This window comes from Nothoprocta perdicaria, unplaced genomic scaffold (genome assembly GCF_003342845.1).
Source record: "Nothoprocta perdicaria isolate Ctin4 unplaced genomic scaffold, notPer1 scaffold_66, whole genome shotgun sequence".
In the NCBI taxonomy this organism is placed as follows: domain Eukaryota; kingdom Metazoa; phylum Chordata; class Aves; order Tinamiformes; family Tinamidae; genus Nothoprocta; species Nothoprocta perdicaria.
In genome coordinates, this window is record NW_020455932.1 from 1,238,301 (window position 1) to 1,259,908 (window position 21,608).

Below are 21,608 nucleotides of genomic sequence, written 5' to 3' on the forward strand. Positions count from 1 at the left end.
GCCAAACCCTTTCTGCTCGTGCACCTCACTACCAGCCAGGCAAAGGGGGTTTTATTCATTGTTTGCTGAATAAAATTCTCTCTCACAGAGGCCAAGCCCAAGAGCGAGTCCGGGGAACAAGCAAGGTTCTTGCTATTTAAGCAAAGAATTAGGCTGCAGACGGTGCTCTCCTGCACAGCAAATGCTAAGGAGGTTACAGCTTTGCCCTGCAGACGTTTTCTGGGGAGCAGGGCTGCAGTGCCAGCATCCTTATGTACTAGCTGTGACAGGGACACACTTGTACGCAGCACTCCCTGTGTTAGACCAAGCTCTTTGGAGCAGGCTTGGTACCTTGCTCCCATCTGGAGGCTAAATCCAAATCGATCACTTGTAGTAGGGAAGCTGATGCTACTCATGGCACTAAAGATGTTTCCATGCATGCACCATAGGAACACGTGCACACAGGAACACGCTTGGAAAGCAGGAATGCAAAGGTCACTCAAGCTCTTTGGGAAGTAAAAGCCCCAGAACACATGACTTACAGTTCCAGTCACCACCAGCTCCCAAATTACAAACAGGAACATGTTCAAGATCCGTTTGCCTACTCTCAGCCTAGTGATTATTGCAGGAAAATATTTATGCTCACATTATAGACTTCTAAAATGTGATTTTTTTTTCTATTATAAGTGTACGAGCACTTCTGAAACTGAAAGGGGAATAATTTAGCAAAGCAACTGGATACAAAACTTTCACTGTGCACCAAATAAAGAGGCCACCCTTTCCGATTTTCTCCTTAGGGTTTTGATATTACAAAACTACTGAGTGTTACAAAGTCACAAGTGGCTACTTAACAGTTAATTCTAACTCACGAATTAAATCCAGCTATTTCCAACTTTAATGAATTTCCTCCAAACTGGTATATTTTTGCAGGCTTCAGAAACCGACCGCAAAGAGCACCAGCAGCACAGAAATGAGAGCTGCCCAACACTTCCTCATTCCACCACCTAAGGAACATTGCTGCAAACTCAGCTGCCCACATGATAAATGTTATTACCAGCTATTTCCATCACCAAAGCCAGGCTGTTCTCACTCACCTGACACTGAGCATCTCCAGCTCCGAAACTTGCATCAGGGACCTTCCTTGGCACCCAGGTGACCCTGACATGGGCAGAGATGTACAATCGCTATGCGTGACATAGAGTGGAATGCCAGTGACAAGGCGAAAGGGCTGATCTGCAACTCCACTGCATTTCGTCAGGGTGAGGAAATTCCTCATCTCTAAGGGTTACTTTTAAAGAGGGAGGTTGGTGAGACCTTGGGGCTGGAGGAAGGAGATGTGGGTGCTGGGGAAGCCTGAGGACAAAGCCCAACAGAGAGGTGCACAAGGTGGCTTTGCTTTTCCAAACACGCTTAAGCTGCTTGTTAAAACTCAGGCATGCCCTTCTCCCAGCATTAAAATCCACCCACTCTGCACATGAAATGCCTTGTACGGCACCAAGACAGTGCGCTTAAGTGATCAAAGTACCTCTCACAACCATGCCATTACAAAGAGAACTGTTTTACAAACACTTGGGTTTATGATCTTGGCGAGAACTGACACAATTCCCTCTTCCTCCTCCCTGAGGATGCGTAGCGAGGTGGCACACGCTGCCGCTTACCCAGGAAGCCCTCTTCATCCACGATGATGGTGTAGTCCTCTGGGGTTTCTGTGAGGCTGAAGAACTTGCACCTGGCAGAGGCAAACAGCAGGAGAGCAAGGTTAGGAGCTGGGCTGAGTGGAGGTCGCCCCATCGCTCAGGACAGAGACCTGCACAAACACTTTTTATTACTTTAGTTATTATTTTTATTAATTTATATGATTTATTTGTTACTTTATTATGAAATTATTTTTATTATTCAGTTATTAGCGACTCTATTAGTTACCATGTGCCTTATGCTGAGACATGCTGGCAAGCACGGCCTGGCCTGCAGACACGGTGACACCAGCACCTTCCACAGAGCTCTCTGGTGGCTCACCTGCAACCACCCGTCTCTCCTATTTGGCCCCCGTTTCATGCCCTGACAAGGTCTCATAAATGCCACCTCCCATTCAAAGTTTTGGTATCTGTTCCCCACGCTTCAGATCATCTCCTCCACTTGAGGAGAGCATCCTCATCCCCCTCACAGCCCCACTACAACTCTACCATCACTGCGTACACACGAACAAGGAAAGCCTACACTTCCTAGCGCTGCAGAGGGCCTGCATCCAAGATTTCTGTTGAAAAGGATCAAGTTCATCCCTCTAAAAACGATGAAGACAAAAATGAGACAGCTGCTGCCCTCCTTGTCACCTCACCACGTTAAGAAATAACAAGAAAAACGAGAAGAAATAACACGCAGCTCTAACAGCCTTCTGCCATGCAGCCGAGGGGATTTCATGTAAATAGAAAGTATCAGACGAGCTGCTGTAAGCAACCTGCCCTCCTTCCCCAGAAGCATCTGTCACGACGATCGAGTGTGACACTCTCCCTCCTAGCACAAATGCATCACCATGGAACACACAAGCGGCCTCACCACAACCGAGCCACAACTTAATTATTTCATGTCATTGGTAATAGCTACTGTGACAGCCACATTTGCTAACCCAGCTCTCTTCCGGAACGGTGCCAGGAGAAGCAGAAAACTACAGCAGCGCAAGTTTTGCATTCTCACTTCTGAGCTGCACAAGAACGGTCCCTGTGAGACCGGTGACCCAAGCAGGAGAGCCGTGGAGCCCTAGCGATACCAGTATTTCTTTGATTATTCAGTGATGAATTCCCTGGGGAAGTCACTGAACTCAAATTCTCCCCTATCAGCAGCTCTCCTAGTCACACACGTTGAGTGAAGAGAAACCAGTGGTCTTAAAGGAGGAAACATTAATATTAAAAATGCAGCTTTCTTGATCGGCAATTGCCAATCTTTATGAAGAAATTTTGTTCCACAGCTGTAAAGCACATCTGCATGCACACACTGACCCAGCAGAAAGGGCATGAACACAACAGAAGCCACGCATCTAAAAGTGATGATATTTAAGGGATATGCGCTGATGAAATCCCGTAATCAGTCTCAGAAGGCCTGCCAAAGCCTCACATCTTCATACACCAGCTCCAAGCCCAGTCCTCTCCTCACAGCCGTCCTGGAAAAGGCCAGCAGCACATGGACATCTGAATTCAAACACAAAGTCTTTCAATCAGCACAGAAGAAAACAGTATTTCTTGGGGAATACATCCACTCGGTGCAAGCCGCCGCATTTTCCAAAGGGGAAAAGACGACGCTGAATTGCAAACATTTACACAATAAAACACTGCATGGAAAAGAAATTCTTACTATCTCATACTAGCAGAACTCACTACCGAGCCCCCAGACTTGTGCCTGGCTCTGTACTTGCGCACAGATATGTACACACTTGCTGCCACCATGAGCACAGCTCCGGCGTTGTGTGTCTGCAGCCACCAGTGACAGAAGCAATCTCAAAACTGTACTGCTTTCCTGTGCTACCCTATCGGTACCTCACATTGCTCCAACTGCTCCTCTTGCCCCTTAACACTGCACTGTAAAAGCTGGATAGCAAGAGCATCTTCTGTTCTCACACTGGAGCCAATAAAGGAAAGGAATTGCCCTTTACTAGGTTTGAGATATCAGGCAAACTGTATTTCTCCAAATGCAAGTGGAAAGCATATATGCAGGAAGAAAATATTTTTAGTTCCCCCACAGCCAAAGCTCAGATAGATTCTTCTGGATTTCTGCCTTCTTCGTGTTTCAGCACATTTCCACCCCGGCACCGCTGCGGACTTCGACTGCCTGACAACATATGTCTTTTTCTGGCACCGCAGAAAATGTAGACCAATCTATTATTAGATTAGATCTTTGAAACTGTAGAGCTTATGCTGCGTATGGATGTAACGCTGAAGCCTGCACAGAGCAGGGAAGCATGTGTAGGACGTGGCACCGGCATCACTTCAGTTTGCAAACAGCATGCAAGTCTCCCCGGAGAAGGAAAGTAGGTAGAAACCTTGGAGGGCTGCACGAGAAACGCCTCCTGGAGACGTTTGGTCCCCAGGGCTGCCTCGATGAGTTGGATGTGGTGATCTTGAAGGTCTTTTCCAACCATAATGACTCTAGACAACGATGCCAATGGTTTTAGATGACAGGGGTGATAACATGGGAATTAATGCGACTCCCATCAGTCTTGGGTCACACTTGGAGCACATACTTGCCAGGTCCGGAGGGAACCCCAAGCCCACAAGGAAGCCCTTGCTCTGCATGGGAATTAAGCAGGAGCAGCAGCAAGAACCTGATCTGAGTGATTATGAAAATGTCATTTGTTGGATTTTGTTCCAGGCTGTCTTCTCATTTTACGTGAGAAAGGATTTGTTTCTTCACTCTGTACATTATCATGTTAATATATATTCTTAGCAGAGAAAGACTGGCTCATGCTAATCATGCCATTCGCAGTGATCTTAACTTCTTTGCAGTTTTTTAAATAATGACAAGAGGTGGATTCTAGTGCAACATATTGTGAAATGTATTTAGGAAAGCAGTAAAGAACACTTGTGCTGTTAATACATTTTGACATATTTGTGTAACATGTTAAGTACTTTACACCATCTAATTACAAGACTATGCAGTCAAAAGGCACTGGAAATTGCAAACAGTGAAGCAACTGCTGTTTTCCAAACAGCGCATGGGTTTGTTAGCCAAAACACTTTGCCATCTTTTTGGCAAGAGCGAGGAAGAAAGCAGAGCTCCACCAACCTTTAGGACCAGGGCACAGTCCCCTGCAAGAGGTGCCCACTGGCTTCCCACCAGCTGCTCTGGTCTGGAGCTGGTGGCATCTTCTTTCTTACCGTAACTTACTTTGGTTTAAACAAGGTGCCCACGTCCAGGCCTACCCAGGGAAACCCCAAAAGCATCACGGCGCTGCAGGGGATGGTCAAAGGCTAGCAGCAGAATTCCTGGCACGGCACTAGCTGGGCTCGAATCCAAGACGGAGACATTAGCAAACACAGTCGGGGCTGCCTAACAAGTCGCTGCGATAGCGAAGGTCGCTTCATTACAGAAGGTTAATCATTTCCAAAAACAACGCAGAACAAAACTAACAGATAAGTGTCCAAGGAAAGCAAGTATTCCTGAACAGGCATTAATTTGGGAAAGTCCGGCAGCCTGTGCTGGGCCCAAACTGTTAATACGATAGCTTCATGGTCTTGTCTAATCCATAATAATAACGGCAGCCTAAGCCACAGACGTTATGGTGGGCAGCTAAAACAAGGAGAACTTCAATCCACCTCTCTCCTTGCTTCTTCTGCAGAGCTGGGGGTGTTACTGAGAGCCTTCATTTAGGCCATGAGATGCCTGAGAGGAGAGAAACAGAAAAATGATCTGCTTCGGGGAAGAAATGGAAGTCAAAGCCAAGCACAAAAGGGACAATCTACAACACAGACAACCTGAACAAAAGAAACAGAAGATGCGGCTGTGCTTGCAAAGATACCGATCTTATTAAGGGCAGCTTACTGACAAAACCAGGACACTCAGCAACAATATCCACAAGGATTATTCTAAAATGTCAGCTGGGCATCCGCCGTCTCTGCTTTCACTAAACCCGTATCACACCCCAATTCGAGTCATCTTCAAAACTGCCCCTGTGGCCTGGACTGCATGAGCCCAAGCTAATCCAAGCACTGCTGCAAAGGGAAGACGAGCAGCAGCGTGGAACAACCAGGCAGTGATTCTGACAGTATTTCCATTTTTGGAGAGCCAGACACGGTCAGTCCAGGCTTCCCAAGCTGTTGATTTAACAAAGCTACAAGATCCAAGAGCTACTCTGCAGCAGGACCGCAGGCAAAATGCTTTTGGTTCTATAAACACGTTTGGAGTTTATTGTGTACGACTAGGAAGCTCACGTCAGAATACTTGCTCAGGTCAAAGCCCAGCGTTTGCAGCATTGCTTTCTAGAAATGCTCTTTGGGGTACTCAACTGAAATTTTCCTTCACTTGCCCAGAGAGCCTTTTTAAAAAATATTTCCTGGAAAAATCATTTGAAAATAACTTGCTACTTAGCTGGGGCTTCCCTCCCCTGCCACTTTCGACAAATTTCCAGGATTATGTTTAAGAAAACTCTACAAAAATCCGTTTCATCTTTACCGATGCACAGAAATACAGTGCTGCCTAAAGAGAGAAGCCAGGAACACACCAAGGGAAGAAGCAAAGGCTTGATACATGCTGGAACTGAAAGGAAAGCTTGATCCACCAAAGGAGGTGCAAGGGACACGCCACTTGCACGAAGCCACCCCATCCCAGCAGGATGCCAACAGGCAAGGAGCCTGTGGGGCCGAGCTGGCACATACCACAGGCAGGATAAATGCCCTTTAAGACCAGGCAAGTACTACTGTGCTCATCTGTTATTTTTCCATTGAAGGAGCTAAATATAGAGATGCTTTCCTAAACTCAACCGAGAACAATTCATAAGCAAAGGATGTGAGGTGCGGACATGCTGCAGCTAACGCATCTCCTATAGCCAAGGCTCACTCTGGGCATGAATCTATAGGACAATTTACTCACCTGATGTAATTAAAAGTTATTCTTAGCACACATTTTTCTTCCTGGGTCATAAATTATTTCAAGTGTGCTCTACTGGGTGATTTCCATCGGGAACGTCATCACTCAGCACCTATGTTAGGGGATGGGGCTGAATCCAAACCCTGGATCTGCGCTTGGCTGCGCTGGCCAGCATCCAGCTGGCACAGGTGGCAGGCGTTTGGCAGGGATCCCTCCTTCCCGCTCTGGGAAAAGTCACCTAGCTACCTCCAAATGACTCATTTGCTCTTTCGGACTCCGGTTTGGAAGGTACCACGTCACTGCCCGCAAGGAAAAGAGTGCAAAGCACAAGGACGAGCGCCTGGGGTGGCAACCTCTGTCACAGCAGCTCAGGATTCCAGCCTTCAGCTCTGGATATTCAGCAGTGCTAGCTGCCAGGGCACATAAGGACTGGGCAGATAGGGTGCATCCGAAGGACCGGCCTGATGCTCAGAGGGGCACCAATCTGGGGCCTCTGTACACATTCTCTTCCGCTAAAACTTATACTTACATGCATCCATCCCCTTCCAAAAAATCATCAGGAAAACCTGCACAGAGGCACTAGGACACTAATAGTATGAACAGAAATGAGGCAAGAAATTCGTTTGATGGAACGCAAATCCAAAACCTCCGTGATGGCCAAAGTTATGTTCTTAGCCCCAGAACCCAAACACTTGGCTCTGTACCCTTCCGACAGGGCTGTGACTCAATTCCCACTTGTAAACAAGACCTAAAAACATCCCTGTTGAAAATACAGAGACAGAAATCCAAAGCAAACCTCCTTAAATTTTCATTTATTGTACTAACAAGGGCTAAATGGGCGGCTTGGGCATCTCTCTGCTCATGTTTTATTGCTGTTACTCCTCCAGCTTTACTTTCTAAACCAGCATATCCAAAACAAAGCCACGGAGCAGTACCAGGCCATTTGAATCCCAGAACTTACAAAAATCATAAAAATATTTGCAAAGCTAAAACTATTGTCTAATATTAAGTACTGTCTGTGTTCATTTCCTTCTCCAAGGATGTCTAAAACTGCAGATCACCTTTTCTTTCAAGCCCTTTAATTTGCTTCTTTTGGCTTAACCTCCTCCCCAAAGGGTCTTTAACAATATTGTTTAAAATCTTATCACTGGGAAGTCATTTTTCAAATTCCCATAGAGGGTCAGTGAATGTTTACATCAAAACAGCAAAATCTCCTTGCTTAGGGAAAGAATACTGTAGCAAACTCTTCAAAGCGGAAGCTGGAAAGGAAACCTCATTTTTGTGCATTGAAGAAGGCTTCGTTACTACCTAATGATTAACCAGTTGATCCAGATACACCTTTTCTTCTCTTTCTGCTCTTGCAACCAGCCAAAATTCTTTAAAGTCCACCTGCGGAGAGCCAACTTATGCACACAAGAGCTGCACAGGCAGTTCTTTCCACTTGAAATAGTCCATCATTTATTTAAGTAGAAAGTAATTGTGCTTTGCACAGGACTTTGCACCAGGAACAGGATCCCTGATGGAGCCTTTGCTGTCAGAGCTGAGCTTACCTGCACCAAGAGAGAGGTGGAGTAAGTCAGAATTTTCCTTAACTACAAAATTATCTTTTCTAATCTTTTACTAGAATCTTTTTTTATCAGAATCAGTATCTTTTAATCAGAAAGCGAACAGAAAAACATGCTGCAGATGTGCATGTCAGACGTGAGGTTTACAGTTGAAAACATCGCGGGATTTGTTGTACAAATATATCTGAAGTCATTTCACAGGCCAGATCCAGAAGGATTATCGCATAAAGACAATGCAAATGCCGAGAAAGCCCTGTTTCCTTTTGCCTTCCTAATCAGGTAACGTATGTGAGCCTTGGCAACTTCAATTATTCCTTTAATACCCTCTGCTGCAGGATTTTGACTTTACAGCCCTACCAGCAATAAAATGCAATCGAGTGTTCACAAGTGGAGCACTACTGCCCACCTCACGCCAAATACATGGGGTGCACAGCAGCAATCACCGCATCCAGCCCCCGAAACAGTAATTCTTGCATGGACAGCCCTGAATAACCCAGTGCAGAGCATTTCAAAGACTAGAAAAGTGCAGGCTCAACCCAACCGGAGTGGGAGGCTCCGGCGATACTGCTCCAAGACACAGAGAGATGAGGAAAAACCAGCAAAACTGCTGTGGACTGGAAGTGATGAACTTGCTTCCCTGCAGGAACCATAAACACAATTTTCCCAGCATGGGACATAATAGTTCTTGCGCAAATTACTAAAATATATTTCCAAGGCTCAATATAGAAAGCGAGATGCACACGCAGTGTTTGCAGCTCCAGCGCAGGCGGTAATTGGGAACATGTGCAGCGGGAGCATCGGGCAGGAGGGGGACAAGCCACCCGCTGCTCATCCTCATCAGCCTCCACCGGCCCCCATTCGCATGGACTAGATCCAAGGGGGAGTGCGGGCTGCAAGTCAAGCCTAAATTTTGCACTCATTAACAATTTAGGAGCCACTGTTGAGCCCAGATTAGGAAAAAATAAACAAATATGTATATGCATATATAGGTCTGTTAAGAGCACAGAGATGGGTTTCCTTTCTCCAGGAGTGCTATGACAATCCAGGGCGTGCTCCTCCAAAACGCGTGTCTGCACTGGTGGTTTGGATGCAGCCCCATTTCCACAAAAACTTGGGTTTTTGCAAAACCTGCAGCACTCGGAGGGCCTGGAGAGGCCACCTGGCAAACGGAACTGGAGGAAGCTGCTCTCTTCACTCTGGTCTTCGCACGCACATGCCTCTAAACACAAGCAGAGGGGCAAAATACATTGCAAGAATTTTGTTTTTTGAACTAAGTCAACACTGACAACCCACAGCACCTCAGTTTTGCGAATGTCAGCTAGTATTATTTTTAAAACTGCTTTTCCGAAATGTTTTTCCTCTTCAGGCTGCAAAGGGAGAACAGTAAAGGTAGATTCCTTCCAGAGCCTGCAGCACCAAAACGAGCATGAGAAATCGTTGAAGGAGGGAGCCCAGTACTGGCACAGGCTGAAGCCAAACAAGGAGGATCCAAGATGTAAAGCCAGGACCATGTGCCTTCAAGAAGCGATGGCTCTGGGCAGGATTAGGGGAGAAGTCTGCCACATGCCGTGCAAAGGGATCCGGCAGCTCAGCTCTCCCTATGAAAGCTCCGGTCTCCCTTTCTTGTGTGAACAAGAAGGATGGCCATGTTCCAAACACTGGGTTGCCAAGGGGAGCTTGAGCCAAAAAATAAGTGATGTCTGTTATCAAGAAATATCTTTTTCTTGCATATCCTCTTGGGCAAAAGAAAAATTTTTGTAGAGTTTTTTTTTTTTTTTTGGTTAAAAAACAACAAAACTATGAGCTGGGCAACAGGGATGGGACAGAACACAGGAAAGAAAGTTGTCATTTTAGTGATCGCTTAGAAATTTCAGCTACCATCGAGCAATATTAGCTGTTATTGCAGCTGTACTGGAAAGCATTTTAAAGGCAGTGCTGCTCTGCCTACGTTTTAAATAGGCATTTAAGGTCCATGGGAACAAACACAACACATCTGACATGCTGGAAAACCTTTCCAGGAGGCGAGGAGGGAGAAGTTAAGGTAGGTCTGAGTAACAGCCTCAGGGCACAGACAGCAGTTTTTCATTTCCAACCACCTCAGCCTGGACGGGGCTCTTGCAAGGGAAGGGAAATGCAGAGCCCCAGGCAGGTCTTAATGCTTTAACTAACAGCTTATCCTTTGCCCTACCCGCTTTGCTCCAAAACACAGCTGAACTGAGTGCAGAACCACTTCGAGCTGCACTTCGCGTGCAATCCAAGGCACCGTTTGAGCTGGTGCTTTCCTGCACTGTGCATGCCCTGCTTCCTCGAGGAGAAGGGGAGCAAGAGCAAAGGAAAGAGGAGCTGCTTTAGGAACTGGCAAAGCACACAAATATGTTCTCTGGGAGCAGCCGCCCAACGGCTGCAAAATGTCCAGGCCCTGTGAAAATGCAGCGGGCAGCGATCATCTGCAGCCTGTCCTCCCCGAGCACTGCACAGGTTAAGTTTTAAGCTAGATCACAAAATTAAAGCAACAAAATAACAGCTGGGAAAAATTCACAAAAAAAAGTGAAAATGGTGAAATGACTCAGTCCAGCTGGGAGAAAAAAAAATGCTTTTTTTTTTTTTTTTTTTTTTTAAGAAGTCTGGAGAAGAATAAATACCCGCAGAACAGTACAAGGATTGCTAGAGGACACCTCCAAATTACGATTAGTTAATGAGCAATAACCTTGGATCTTCCGTGCATTTGCACAGAGGCCCCCCAAAACTGACCTAGACAGGGCAGGAGCAGCAACTCCCGCATCCCAGCGGCCGCCTGGGAATATTCCAGGGGATCTGGCAAGTTCTGAGGGCTGCAGGATGAGTTAGAGGCACCTTAACCATCTGTTCCCACCCAGGGCAGGATTTAAACTCCACAGTCCGGATACAGACGGGGATTCTCGTGTGTTATCGGTGCAAATTCTTTCTGCCATGTGTGTTCCCTGATGCTTCCAAGAACAATCCTTGGGGCTATATTTTGCTCAGGCACACCGAGAAGTCTAATGAAAGTCTAATGTTTCTGCTAAGGAAACAAAATTCAGGTAAGTGACCAAGAAAAATAACCCCACGAATGAACAAACCCCTGCAGGCACCTTGGCAAGATGCCACCTTGAACTCACGTGTTGTGAAACACACTGTAGACACAGCGGGAACACTCCTGGCCTGCCCCACATACCGCAATCCTCCCTGCTCCAGAGCCAGGAACTACCTACGAGCAGCACTGCCCCAAAGCCCTTCTAAACATGCATTTAGGTCACAAAAACAAACATACAAACAAACAAAAACCCTCCCTGCAAAAAGATACCCAACCAAATACCATACCCACCTAAAACAATCACAAATAGAAAAAAAAATGTGCTTATTGCTGGCCCACGAGAAGAGCTGATAAGAATCGCTAAATTGCCATCTTCCAGGAACAAAAGAAGAAAAGTCAGAAATTGCACAGAGGTGCAATTCCACCTGGCTCCTCTTTGCTGCTTTTCACAAACAGACCCCAAAGCACTTTCTAAAGAAAGCCCATGCAGATATCTGCTTTTATTGCATCTTGGCTTCGCGGAACAAAGCACAAAAGCAGCAATTGAGTGGCCTCAGAGAACCCAGACAGGTCTGAAGATTTAATGCCCTCACAGCAAGGCCACTAGCAGAGTCAACAGCTTGTCCCAGCTAAGAAATGCTCTGAACCTGTGCTGAGGATCCAGGGAGCGCAGCCTTTGGCAACACACAGGACTTGGTGCTTCCCACAGAAAGCCTACAGCAGTGGAAAAGCAGCAAACCACACACGGAATCAAAGTCAGTCCTGCAGAGAGGATGTGCATCAATTAGTTTTGAGGCACTGATGGGAGTGACAATTTGGGGCAATGCAGGGTGGCTCTGGGAAAGATTCAGCCCAATTTTGGGACGGGCTCCTGCATTTGTGCTGAGTTTGGGGGTTTTGTGGGAAGCCGGCGCTTCGGGACACAGTCCATGGGCTTTGTTCTAGCAGCAATTAATTGGCTTAGTCACGGCTTTTTTTCTGCTGGCGCTGACCTATGGCAGTGAGGAAACAATGTGGATTCTTGCTCAAAGAACAAGGTGGTGGAGGCTGTTTGCAGAGCAGTCCATGCTCATAAACAACCCCCAGCTCTCAAGCTGCTATAAATCAAGAGGGCGAACAAGAGAAAAGGTGCTAGGAAGTCTGCTGGTGATTGCACAAGCTTCTCTTCACCTCGTGCCAGCACTTGAATCCCTTTGGAAGGCTACGAGCAAAACAAGCTTTTCCATGCTATGACAGCGTGCCCAGTTTCCAGCCCCACATCCCTCCCGGTTACTGCACTTCCCAGCAACGTGTTCCCAGCTGCACGAGAGCCCAGGCTCCTGTCTGTCCATCTAAGTCCAAATCCAGAGCATCTGCTATCATACAGCATGCCAGTGCACGGTGCTGTCTATTTTAACCCCATAGGAAAGGAGAGAACCAGTTGAAAAGGTATGGTGCTTAAGATGCAGACCAGACTCAAGATGTTATTCAGTGATGAATGTCACACAAGGGGAATTTTGGAAAAATGGTTAAATTATTTTTCTTAAGTCTGTATGATCAAAATTTCCTTAAGTACCAACAAAAGCAAAGCTAGCAAACTGAATACTTGCATCTTAACCAAACTAGACTACACTGTATTTTTCCCCATACATTATATCCAGATCCATTTTCACAGACCTTCACAAAGGTCTGCTGAGCACATCAATCAAGTTTCCTAATGTAGAATGACTGATTTGTTGGGCCATCAAAAATATATTTATATATCAAAGAACTGAATAAATCCAACAGAAGGAATTTACCATTCATCCACGTGCCAGCGAGTTCTTTGCCATTTTGTCTTTGGCTCCTTTGCCAACGCCATGAACCCCAACGTGATACTAATGGCACTTAAAGTCCCCAATTCCCATCACATCAACAAGTCCGTGCTGCTCCATGTGATAACTTCACCTGTGGACTCAGTGTGAGGGATCAAGAATTTGCTCCATTGTGCAGCAGCGAGAAGGCTAGCAGGTGTGTGTATATACATGTATGTTGCATACCTACATGTGTGTGCATACATATACATACACACACACACACATATATATATGCATGCATAACTGTCACGTGCAGGTCTGGCATGAAATGCCAATATTTTGGGAATCGCTGCCTTCCTTATAACCACATTCACCCTGTTTAAGCTCAGTGCAGGGCTGAGATGCTCACGATTCACGCCGGAAAAGTTCTGCTTGTGCTGGCAGACGCAGTACGAGCCCGGGTCACCCACCTAGACCGTATTCCAGTTGCAAGACAACCATGGAGAACAAGGGCTGGACACAAGCCAGGAAGCTACTGTGCACGTAGACACGGCCAAGTCATGAATCACCAATGCTGCTGGTGTGGAAGAGAAGTGTCAACTCACTGGATGAATGAAAATTTTACTAAGATGAGAAGCTCTCCTCATCATCAAGCTCTCCAATTTGCACAACAGCAGAAAGACAGCACAGGTGGCACACACATTTCTGTACAGATTTGGGAAAGAAGCACTGATTTGGGCTGAGTTTTAGAGAGAAAGGTGGTTGATTCAGTCACTCTACATCTGTCCCTTCTCTGCAATCTTTGAAACTATTCAGTTAAACGTGACAGAGATGGAGATTTCAAATGATCTAGATTCATATGAAGTTCATTCAAATGAATCACCGCTGTGATTTTGGGGTAGAAACACCTGAGGACCAATTTTTGAGGTCTGAGGATTGGCAAACTTTCATTAAAGCCCTTTAAAATCTTTTTAGTTACATCACCATATGCCTGTATAAATATAACGGCTCCCTCAAAGTCAACAGTGCTCCGTTTTTATCTTCACTATCCTTTGATGTCATTGCCCAGAGGGCTGGAAATGCTACTTAGCAGCAGCACCACAAATGCGTAGGTAGCAGCATCTTCTGCATCAGTAGCTTATGACTCAGGAATCCAATATAACGCAGCCTGCACTTACGGCCAGTTCCGCTACTTGGATTTTTAACCATGCTGCAAAACCTGCACGGAGTGTTTAGTATCTTCTCCTTGCAAACAGCCATCTGTTTACTCGGACAAGGGTGACAATTTCAGGCTTCATCACTGTGTATTAGTTATAAGCCGCCAAACAAACACAGCTTGATGAGAACCTCCTAGAAAAGAGGCTGAGGGAAGGTGAGTTTCAGCCACAGATGTCAGGAGGAAAATCAACTTAGTGCTGCTTCGTGTCCGTATTGGACACTAGGATGTGATAAACCCCTCAACATTGTGGTAGGCCAGGGGAACCCCATCTGTGCACTCCCAGCTGTCGTAAGAGTTAAAAGAGCTTGACAAAACCTTGGTTGATCAGAGATCCTTCACGTCATGCTAATCCGGGCCCGGCACAGCTCCAGCTCCCTCGGAGGCTGGTAGGAGGCAGAAGACACAACAAGCAGGATGAGACGGAGCTTGCAGCCCCAGAAGAGTTCACGCTGCGCATGGAACACAATGTCGTTGTGCTTGCCTGGCCGGCGGGTGCTTATTTCTGCTTTGGTTTCAGGTATGTCCAAGCTGCAGGTCTTTAAATGGACATGCTAAATATAAGTGATGAAGGTGACAGTTATGTCTTTTATTTAAAGCCATGACTGAACCCAGGATTACTTGTTTTCTCCCAGCACCCATGTTTGCTATGCGAAACTCTGCTCCGTAGCAGTGAATTATTTCTGCTAGGAGAGGGAGTGGAAATTTCACTTGTCTTCCCAAGAAAAGAAATTGCTTCTCCTAGATAAACACCCTCCAAATCCTCCTATACAAACCCACAGCCATATCCCTATCTCCAAACACATCAGTCACACTAATACATACAGAAATGAAGTACAGAAATGTTTTTCCTAATCCCTTTAATTCCTTTATATCCAAATCAGACTTCTAATAAAATCCAGACAACCCATGTCGCTGTGGCCTTGGCACCGCCCCTGGGCAGCACTGCAAACTTCCATGATTGAGCGTGGGTTGAGTCGCATCCACCCTGCTGGGTTATCCCGCTGGATTTGGGGCAGATGCAGTACTCAGCACTGCATGCACGGATGCTGTGCTAGTGCTGGTGCAGCTGCCTGCATGGAAAACCAGCCTGATAAAGGAGCGGAGATGGAGGTGAACAAGCTCAAAGAAGCGAGGGAAGATTTTTTACTTAGCAAGGCTCATGCTTCACCCCTTACCTCACCGAGGAGCAGCACGACTAATCCGCTGTGTCAACACAGGCTGGCTCTAGCTTCATGCAACCAAGCACAATTCCTTGTGATTTACTTAGGTTTCATGTTCCAACCTGTGCATCCCTGAACCAAACCTGCAAAACGGTTCGGCAAGTGAAGGCATTCCCCGCGACGCTGTGCTTGGAGGCCAGAGGCAGGGACCCTCCTGACCATCACCGAAACAAAAGCAGCAAAGTTGGATGGCAAATCCAAAACCTTGAACTGAAGTGCAACTGCCCAAGTGTGGGAAAGCAGCTGCACACACAGGTGCCAGGTCCTCTGGAGCAAGGGCTGTGGTTACAGGGAAGAAAAGAAAGCCCTCAAAAGATACTGCTTCTTTTAAAGATGCTTTAGTGCATGAGGGCTCTTGTTCTCAAGAGCAGGAGGTTGAGGGCAGCCCGTTCCCTTGGGAAAGGGCCAGCCCCTCCGTGCTAGGAAAAGGGCCTTGCAAAATAAGCATGCGGCGCTCGCTCCCACATCCCTCCTGGCCTGCCACATGCCGGGCACTGAAAAAGCTTTTTCTCTCGAGTGCTGCGGTGTGCAAATTACTGACTGCCATTTCTGCTGGGGTGAATGGAGCACGTCTGAGGAGCTGGACAGAGCAAGTGGCTGCACGAGGACATCCACATAGACCTGCACCAGGAGCAGCCGAGGGGACCTCATCCCACACACAAGGAGCTGGACCAAAGCTAAGGAAACAGCAGCACCAGGAGCCAATTTCTTTTGTTTTTCATATGATGATCCTGGAGATGTGGAAAACCATTAAATACAGGGTGAAAAGCCAGAAAGCAGAACAGAGATGTGATCTGGGTAACCTATTTTGCCTTCTGCTGTTGCTAGTGCTATTGATGGTGCTCCAGCTACTTGTGACTTGACCTCACTGCCCACCTGGTCTGCAGTCACCCTTAAAACTCACAACACCCAAATGCTCCGAGCAGCTCTTCCCGCTCATCCTGAGGAATTGCAAGATGCTTCCTTTGGGAATCCCAGCAGCTGCCACCACGTACAGACAGATGTCAGTGGCGAGGGCCAATGGGGCAACTGGTCAGTTCTTAGTGACTTGTGCCCAGTAGAAGGTGGGCTTGCACAGGCTTCATTCAGCTGCCCAAGAAGCAGCAACAAACGACCCATCGTGGCCACCAGAAGAGGAAAAATCATAGCTAATGGTGGCAGAGACAAAGTGGTTTTCTGCCCTGCTGCTGGGGATGCTGTCAATGACAAATGACACATTTTGCCTTGACCATGTGGGGTAGGAAGATTAAATTGTGCTCTGCCACTCAATAAGCTTTCCATCAAGCTCCGTTTCTCTCTGTCTTAACCTCTTATCAGGCGTGGAGGAGCTTATCAGATGCCCAGGTTATTCCTCACCGAAATAGCAGCAGCTGCCTGTACAGCTCAGAGAAGAAATAAGAGGAGGGACTGGGGTCAGAAGCCTACAGTAATGTCCCTTGGTGTCACCAAGTTAAACTATTTTATTTTAAGGCATCAGATGCTTTCCATGGAGACAAGGTAGGTGGAAGAAGCAAAGCTTTGGTGTACTATTAAACTGGAAGCAGATGCAAAGAAATCCAGTTAATCCGGTACCTTACTGTCCAAGGGAGCCCAGAATCCCTCTTGCACAAAGCCCTTGGGAATTGGTCATGTACTGGCACGAAGGGGAGGGAAGTGTCTGCCAGAGAATGCAACACCCTCTGCAACCTTTCCACCAACCTGCAGTAACTTATTGCTGCTCTGAGCTGCTCAGTTGGCAGCTTTTGTTGACCCTCAAATCTCATGACTTCCTTACTGCTGATATAACTGGAAGCTGAAACTGCTGAAGTTTTCAAGTATACCAAAAAGAAAAAATAAACGCGCCCTTTTTAATAAAGTAGCTTATCTAGCCCTCAAAGGTGTGTCTTAAAACATCAATCCATAGCTCCAGAGGGGATGCCAAATTATGTTCTTCTGTGAAGATATGACGCATCACAAACGCTCCAGGTTGCCTCTGTCCCCAGATTCCCAGGAAAAAATTAGCAAAACAGCCCTCAAACACATACACCCAACTACACCAAGGTCCAGGGAGCAGCCAAGCCCACAAACTGGAGCCAGATACCGACCCCAGCAGCAGAATGTCGTTAGTATCCCCGAAACGCTCACTTTCCTTCTACAAGAAATTGTTTCTTGTTTGCATTCAACAGCAATAAAGTCCACAACTAAACGGCCCTAATTCTCAATTCACACCTGAAAATGAGACAGGGCAAAAAGAGTAGCCTCCCCACAACCACCGCCAAGCACCACATTCATCATTTACCAAATGCACTCTCACTTCCTTTTGGCAAATAATTCCTTGGGTGAATGTCTATTGAGCAGTGGAGATTTGGGAGAGTGCTTTAAGTTGTCTCTTCCCTGTAAATGACCTGGAGCTCATTTGAGGAGGGAGAACATATCGATGGAAGCAACAGATCTGTGGGAGCCAAAGTATCTCCCCAGGCACAACGTGCGCTGTCCAGACCAACACACAGGTGTTGAGAAAAGTCTGCAGATAAAACTAAGTGGCTGTGCCTGTAAAGAGAAGCAGCTGGTGAAAAACAGACATGAAGCGCGTGGAGAGGGAATAGATGGAATAAGGATTTCCAGGTACATTTGGATAGGGCTTTAAAATATAACCAGTGCATATTTTTGGGTAGAAGTGACACTTTCAGTAAGGCACTGCTCTCAGCCTCCCGCTAAGCTGTGACGCCTTCACTTCCCACTATTCCTGTTCCACCTCTTACAGAGGAGGAGGAAAGGAAATAAGAGCAATGCAAATACAGGGGCATCTCTGAGAATGCTGCTGACTCAGCACAAAGCTTATTCTATATAACACTCGCCTATTCACTATCTCTCTCAGAGATTCCCCCTGCTGTTAGCTAAGGAGTTTTTCCCTCCAGCTTCCTCTCCAAGTGGATTCAACAATGACATTGGAATAAATGGTCCCACCTTCAGAAGATGCTAGTGTTGGGGTCTCTCTCTGTTTCCTTCTGCAAGCTTGGGCAGGAGGGCCTTGGTGGGATAACACACATCAGAAAGGAAAGGTGTTTGCAGGAATTTTCTTGTCCACGCACAGAATGAGGATTTTGCCACCACCTTAAGTGAGGGAAGGAGGATTAGGCTATCAGGAGTGAGGAGGGAAAAACAGAAGTAAAACCACTGATTCGCCAGGCTGAAACAAGCCAGTCGAAGGAGATCACTGCCTGTCACCCAGGCAGTGGCAGATCAGCACTGCTGGTTCATCTTCACATGTACTGCTACTGTCCTGAAAGCAGTTAGAGGATGAGTCAATATCCCATAAAATTATGGTGATCAAAAGGCTATCACGTACCTTTTCCCCTCTGTCTGCTCTGCTGCATCTCTGGCTGTTTATTCGTATTTCTTCGCTGGGCTGCACCCTGCCTGCCCCACGCAGGCAATCTAGTTGCCCACATCCTGGACTGCTTTGGCTACCGGCTCTCACCAGTGAGCCTACCAGGAGCACAACTGCCCAGCACCTCCATGGAGAAGGACATGCCTAGAGTTTTGGGGGCAGACTCCTGCAATTTGAACATTTCCAAGTTAAAATCTACTCCTTTCCGCCTCCTGCTTCGATCAGCCCTTTTTAACACCTCCCATGTGGAAATCAAGTCGCACGTCCCAATCGAGCTGCAAATGTCCAGGCAGAGCTCAACCTCCCCAATCCCCTCGCTACTTCACACCAACGCGGAGAACAACTTTGCACTTATAACAGTATCCTCCACTAAAAAGCACTTTGAAAAACCCAGGCAAGACTGAGCTGCCCCACCAGGACTGCGGTTGGATCCCTGACGCACCAGAGAGCTAGCAGCCTTCTTATAATAGAGCAGCAACTGAAGGCCGGAGAACAAAGTGGTCACCAGAACTGCAACATCTCACTTTCCGAACCTTCTTTGAGATATTCCTCCTTAGAAGATAGCAAGCTATAGGAATGGTACTTTCTACATTTTTTCAGGTCAAGACGAAGAGCTTGAGGTCAGGTAGCCTGCCACCACAGGACTTGGGACAGTCATTTGGTGCCGTGAGCAGCGCTTTCATGTCCACCTCTGAAAGGCTGGCTTGAGAAAGGCTGGCATCACAACACTTTGCCCAGAAGTCGAGCAGCTCCATGCAAACAAAGCAGGGACGGATGCAGCAGACTGGAGCGCAATTACCAGAAAACAAGTAGGAGGCTGTGAAGGGTGATTAAAATACAAGGAGGGGAAGATGACTGCACTCTGGAGAGGCACATCTACACCGCTGGGCTTGGAGCATTTAATAGCCCCTGTCACCTTGTTTTGGGAATAGCAAGGGTACGAGGCAAACTACAAAATAATCCACTCACATCAAAGCAAAGACTTTATCCTTGCCTCAAAAACACAGCATAAAATGCAGTGTCCTCTCCTAGCTCCTGCTTATCCCCAGTGGAGGATCTGAAATTCTCTACACCTGAAGTTCCCCAACAATGTCAGCGTGCCCAAAAACATCATTTGAACTCACAACTTGTACGTGCAAAGAGGAGGCAAAATGTAGAGGCCACATGATGGCCCAGCAGCCCCAGACAAGCAGACAGGACCGTGCAGGAAAGGAGGTTACAGTGGGCAGAGGGCTCCCTATATCACCCAAACACTGTTTCCCTGCTCAACAACCCCATGCTCCAGACCCTGGGACAAGTTGACCACTGACGTGGCCAACAGGCCAGCTCCAAGTTTGGGCAATGTGTGAAATGAAGGCGAAAGAGCCTAAGCAACATCCAAAGGCAGTAACATCTCCTAGCATTGATCAGCACTACAGCTACATCCTGAGAACTGCCTTGGAAACCTTGATTACACTTGATCTTCAGAATCTGTCTCCAGAAAGAGGATAATGCACAGGATTATAGCAAAATTAATAAAAATAGAAACTGCTTCCACCACCTGTTTTTTGAAGGCCACTATTGCGCATGTTTATGCCAACACTTGTGGCCTCTGCAGAGTACGGCTGGAGTCAGAGGCTGCTCCTCATACAGCTGTCCCCCTGTGCAAATCTCTTCAGGAAAGCAAACGAGCCACTTAAAGGTAACACAAACACACAGCAAAAGCATGCAGCTATAGCAAGCCTGATAAAATTAAACTCCCCCAATGACTTTCAATTATATTCCTTCAATGGCTTAACAAAGAGCAAGCTTAAACTGCTGGCAAGAACAAAGTCATTTGACTAGTCACCAAAGTACGTATCTATGGTTTATGTAGCTATACCCCTGTGGCAGAACTGCAACATTTAAAGACGGCTTTAAGGAATAAGAAGAAACTTAAAAACAAGTGACCACTTTAGCCAGCCCAGAGATTTTGGGACGTTGCTCTGTGCTGGTGAGTGGCCTGAGGTCACCAGAGAAGGAGACCTTCTGAGATCACCTCAGATGGGACAAAGTTGTGCCCAAAGTTGCCAGGGAAAAGCAGAGCCCAGGTCAACACCACAATCCCCTGCAACAACCAGCATCACTCACCAGTCTCTGACAGACCAGGCCCCATTACTGTCTGGTCCTTGCCAATTCAGGACATGCATCACCTGCAAATGTGCTTTATGAACAGGTCATTGCATCTCCCTGCATCAAACAGATGTAAGCTGTCCTTAACTTCATCACTTCCATCTCACACGTGGAAACATGGGTGAAATCATCAGACCACGTTTACTGTACACCTTGCCAGTGCTCCCTTGCTCAGCTTGGGCATCCCATGCTCTTCTTTTCCATATCTATCTGTTTGGAGTGCAGTTCTGCTAGGCTTCTGCACTCCCAGTACTGGGAACTGGATGTGGGAACAGCCACCAAGCAAACTTAGAAGCTTCTGAATTGAGACAGTTGAGCCCTAAAATAGAATCATGAGATCATGGATGCGTTTTAAAAGATGAAACACACCTCACTGCAGAATCAGGTAAGTGGCAAATCATAATTCAGTTCTGCATTTTAGGGTTTAACTGGTTTAAATCAGGTTTATGGTTTAACTATGGTTTAATAGACTTTTTGGTCACTTAACCCTGAGCCCTTCCAGTACCTGCATCACCCTGGGAGCTAGGCCCAAAGGGATGGAGGATGCAGGCCTCCAAATCAACAACACTTTCTTGACAGATGCCAGATGGTCATCCGGACTGAGAATGCGACAGAAAAACTGCCGTGGAACCAGCAGGTCCAGAAATCCTCAGAAACACCAGTGAACATCAGCCAGATACCCACCAGATGCTACTGGGTTGTGA

The 21,608-nt window shown here is 46.8% G+C and overlaps 1 protein-coding gene across 1 annotated transcript in view; it reads right to left on the reverse strand.

Annotated features, from left to right (window-relative positions):
* CASTOR2 (cytosolic arginine sensor for mTORC1 subunit 2) overlaps positions 1 to 21,608 on the reverse strand; it is a 72,680-nt gene that overhangs the window by 29,780 nt on the left and 21,292 nt on the right. Inside the window, exon 2 of the mRNA XM_026050167.1 lies at positions 1,638 to 1,708. Within this exon, the coding sequence (XP_025905952.1) occupies positions 1,638 to 1,708 (71 nt within the window). The remainder of the gene's footprint in view (positions 1 to 1,637; positions 1,709 to 21,608) is intronic.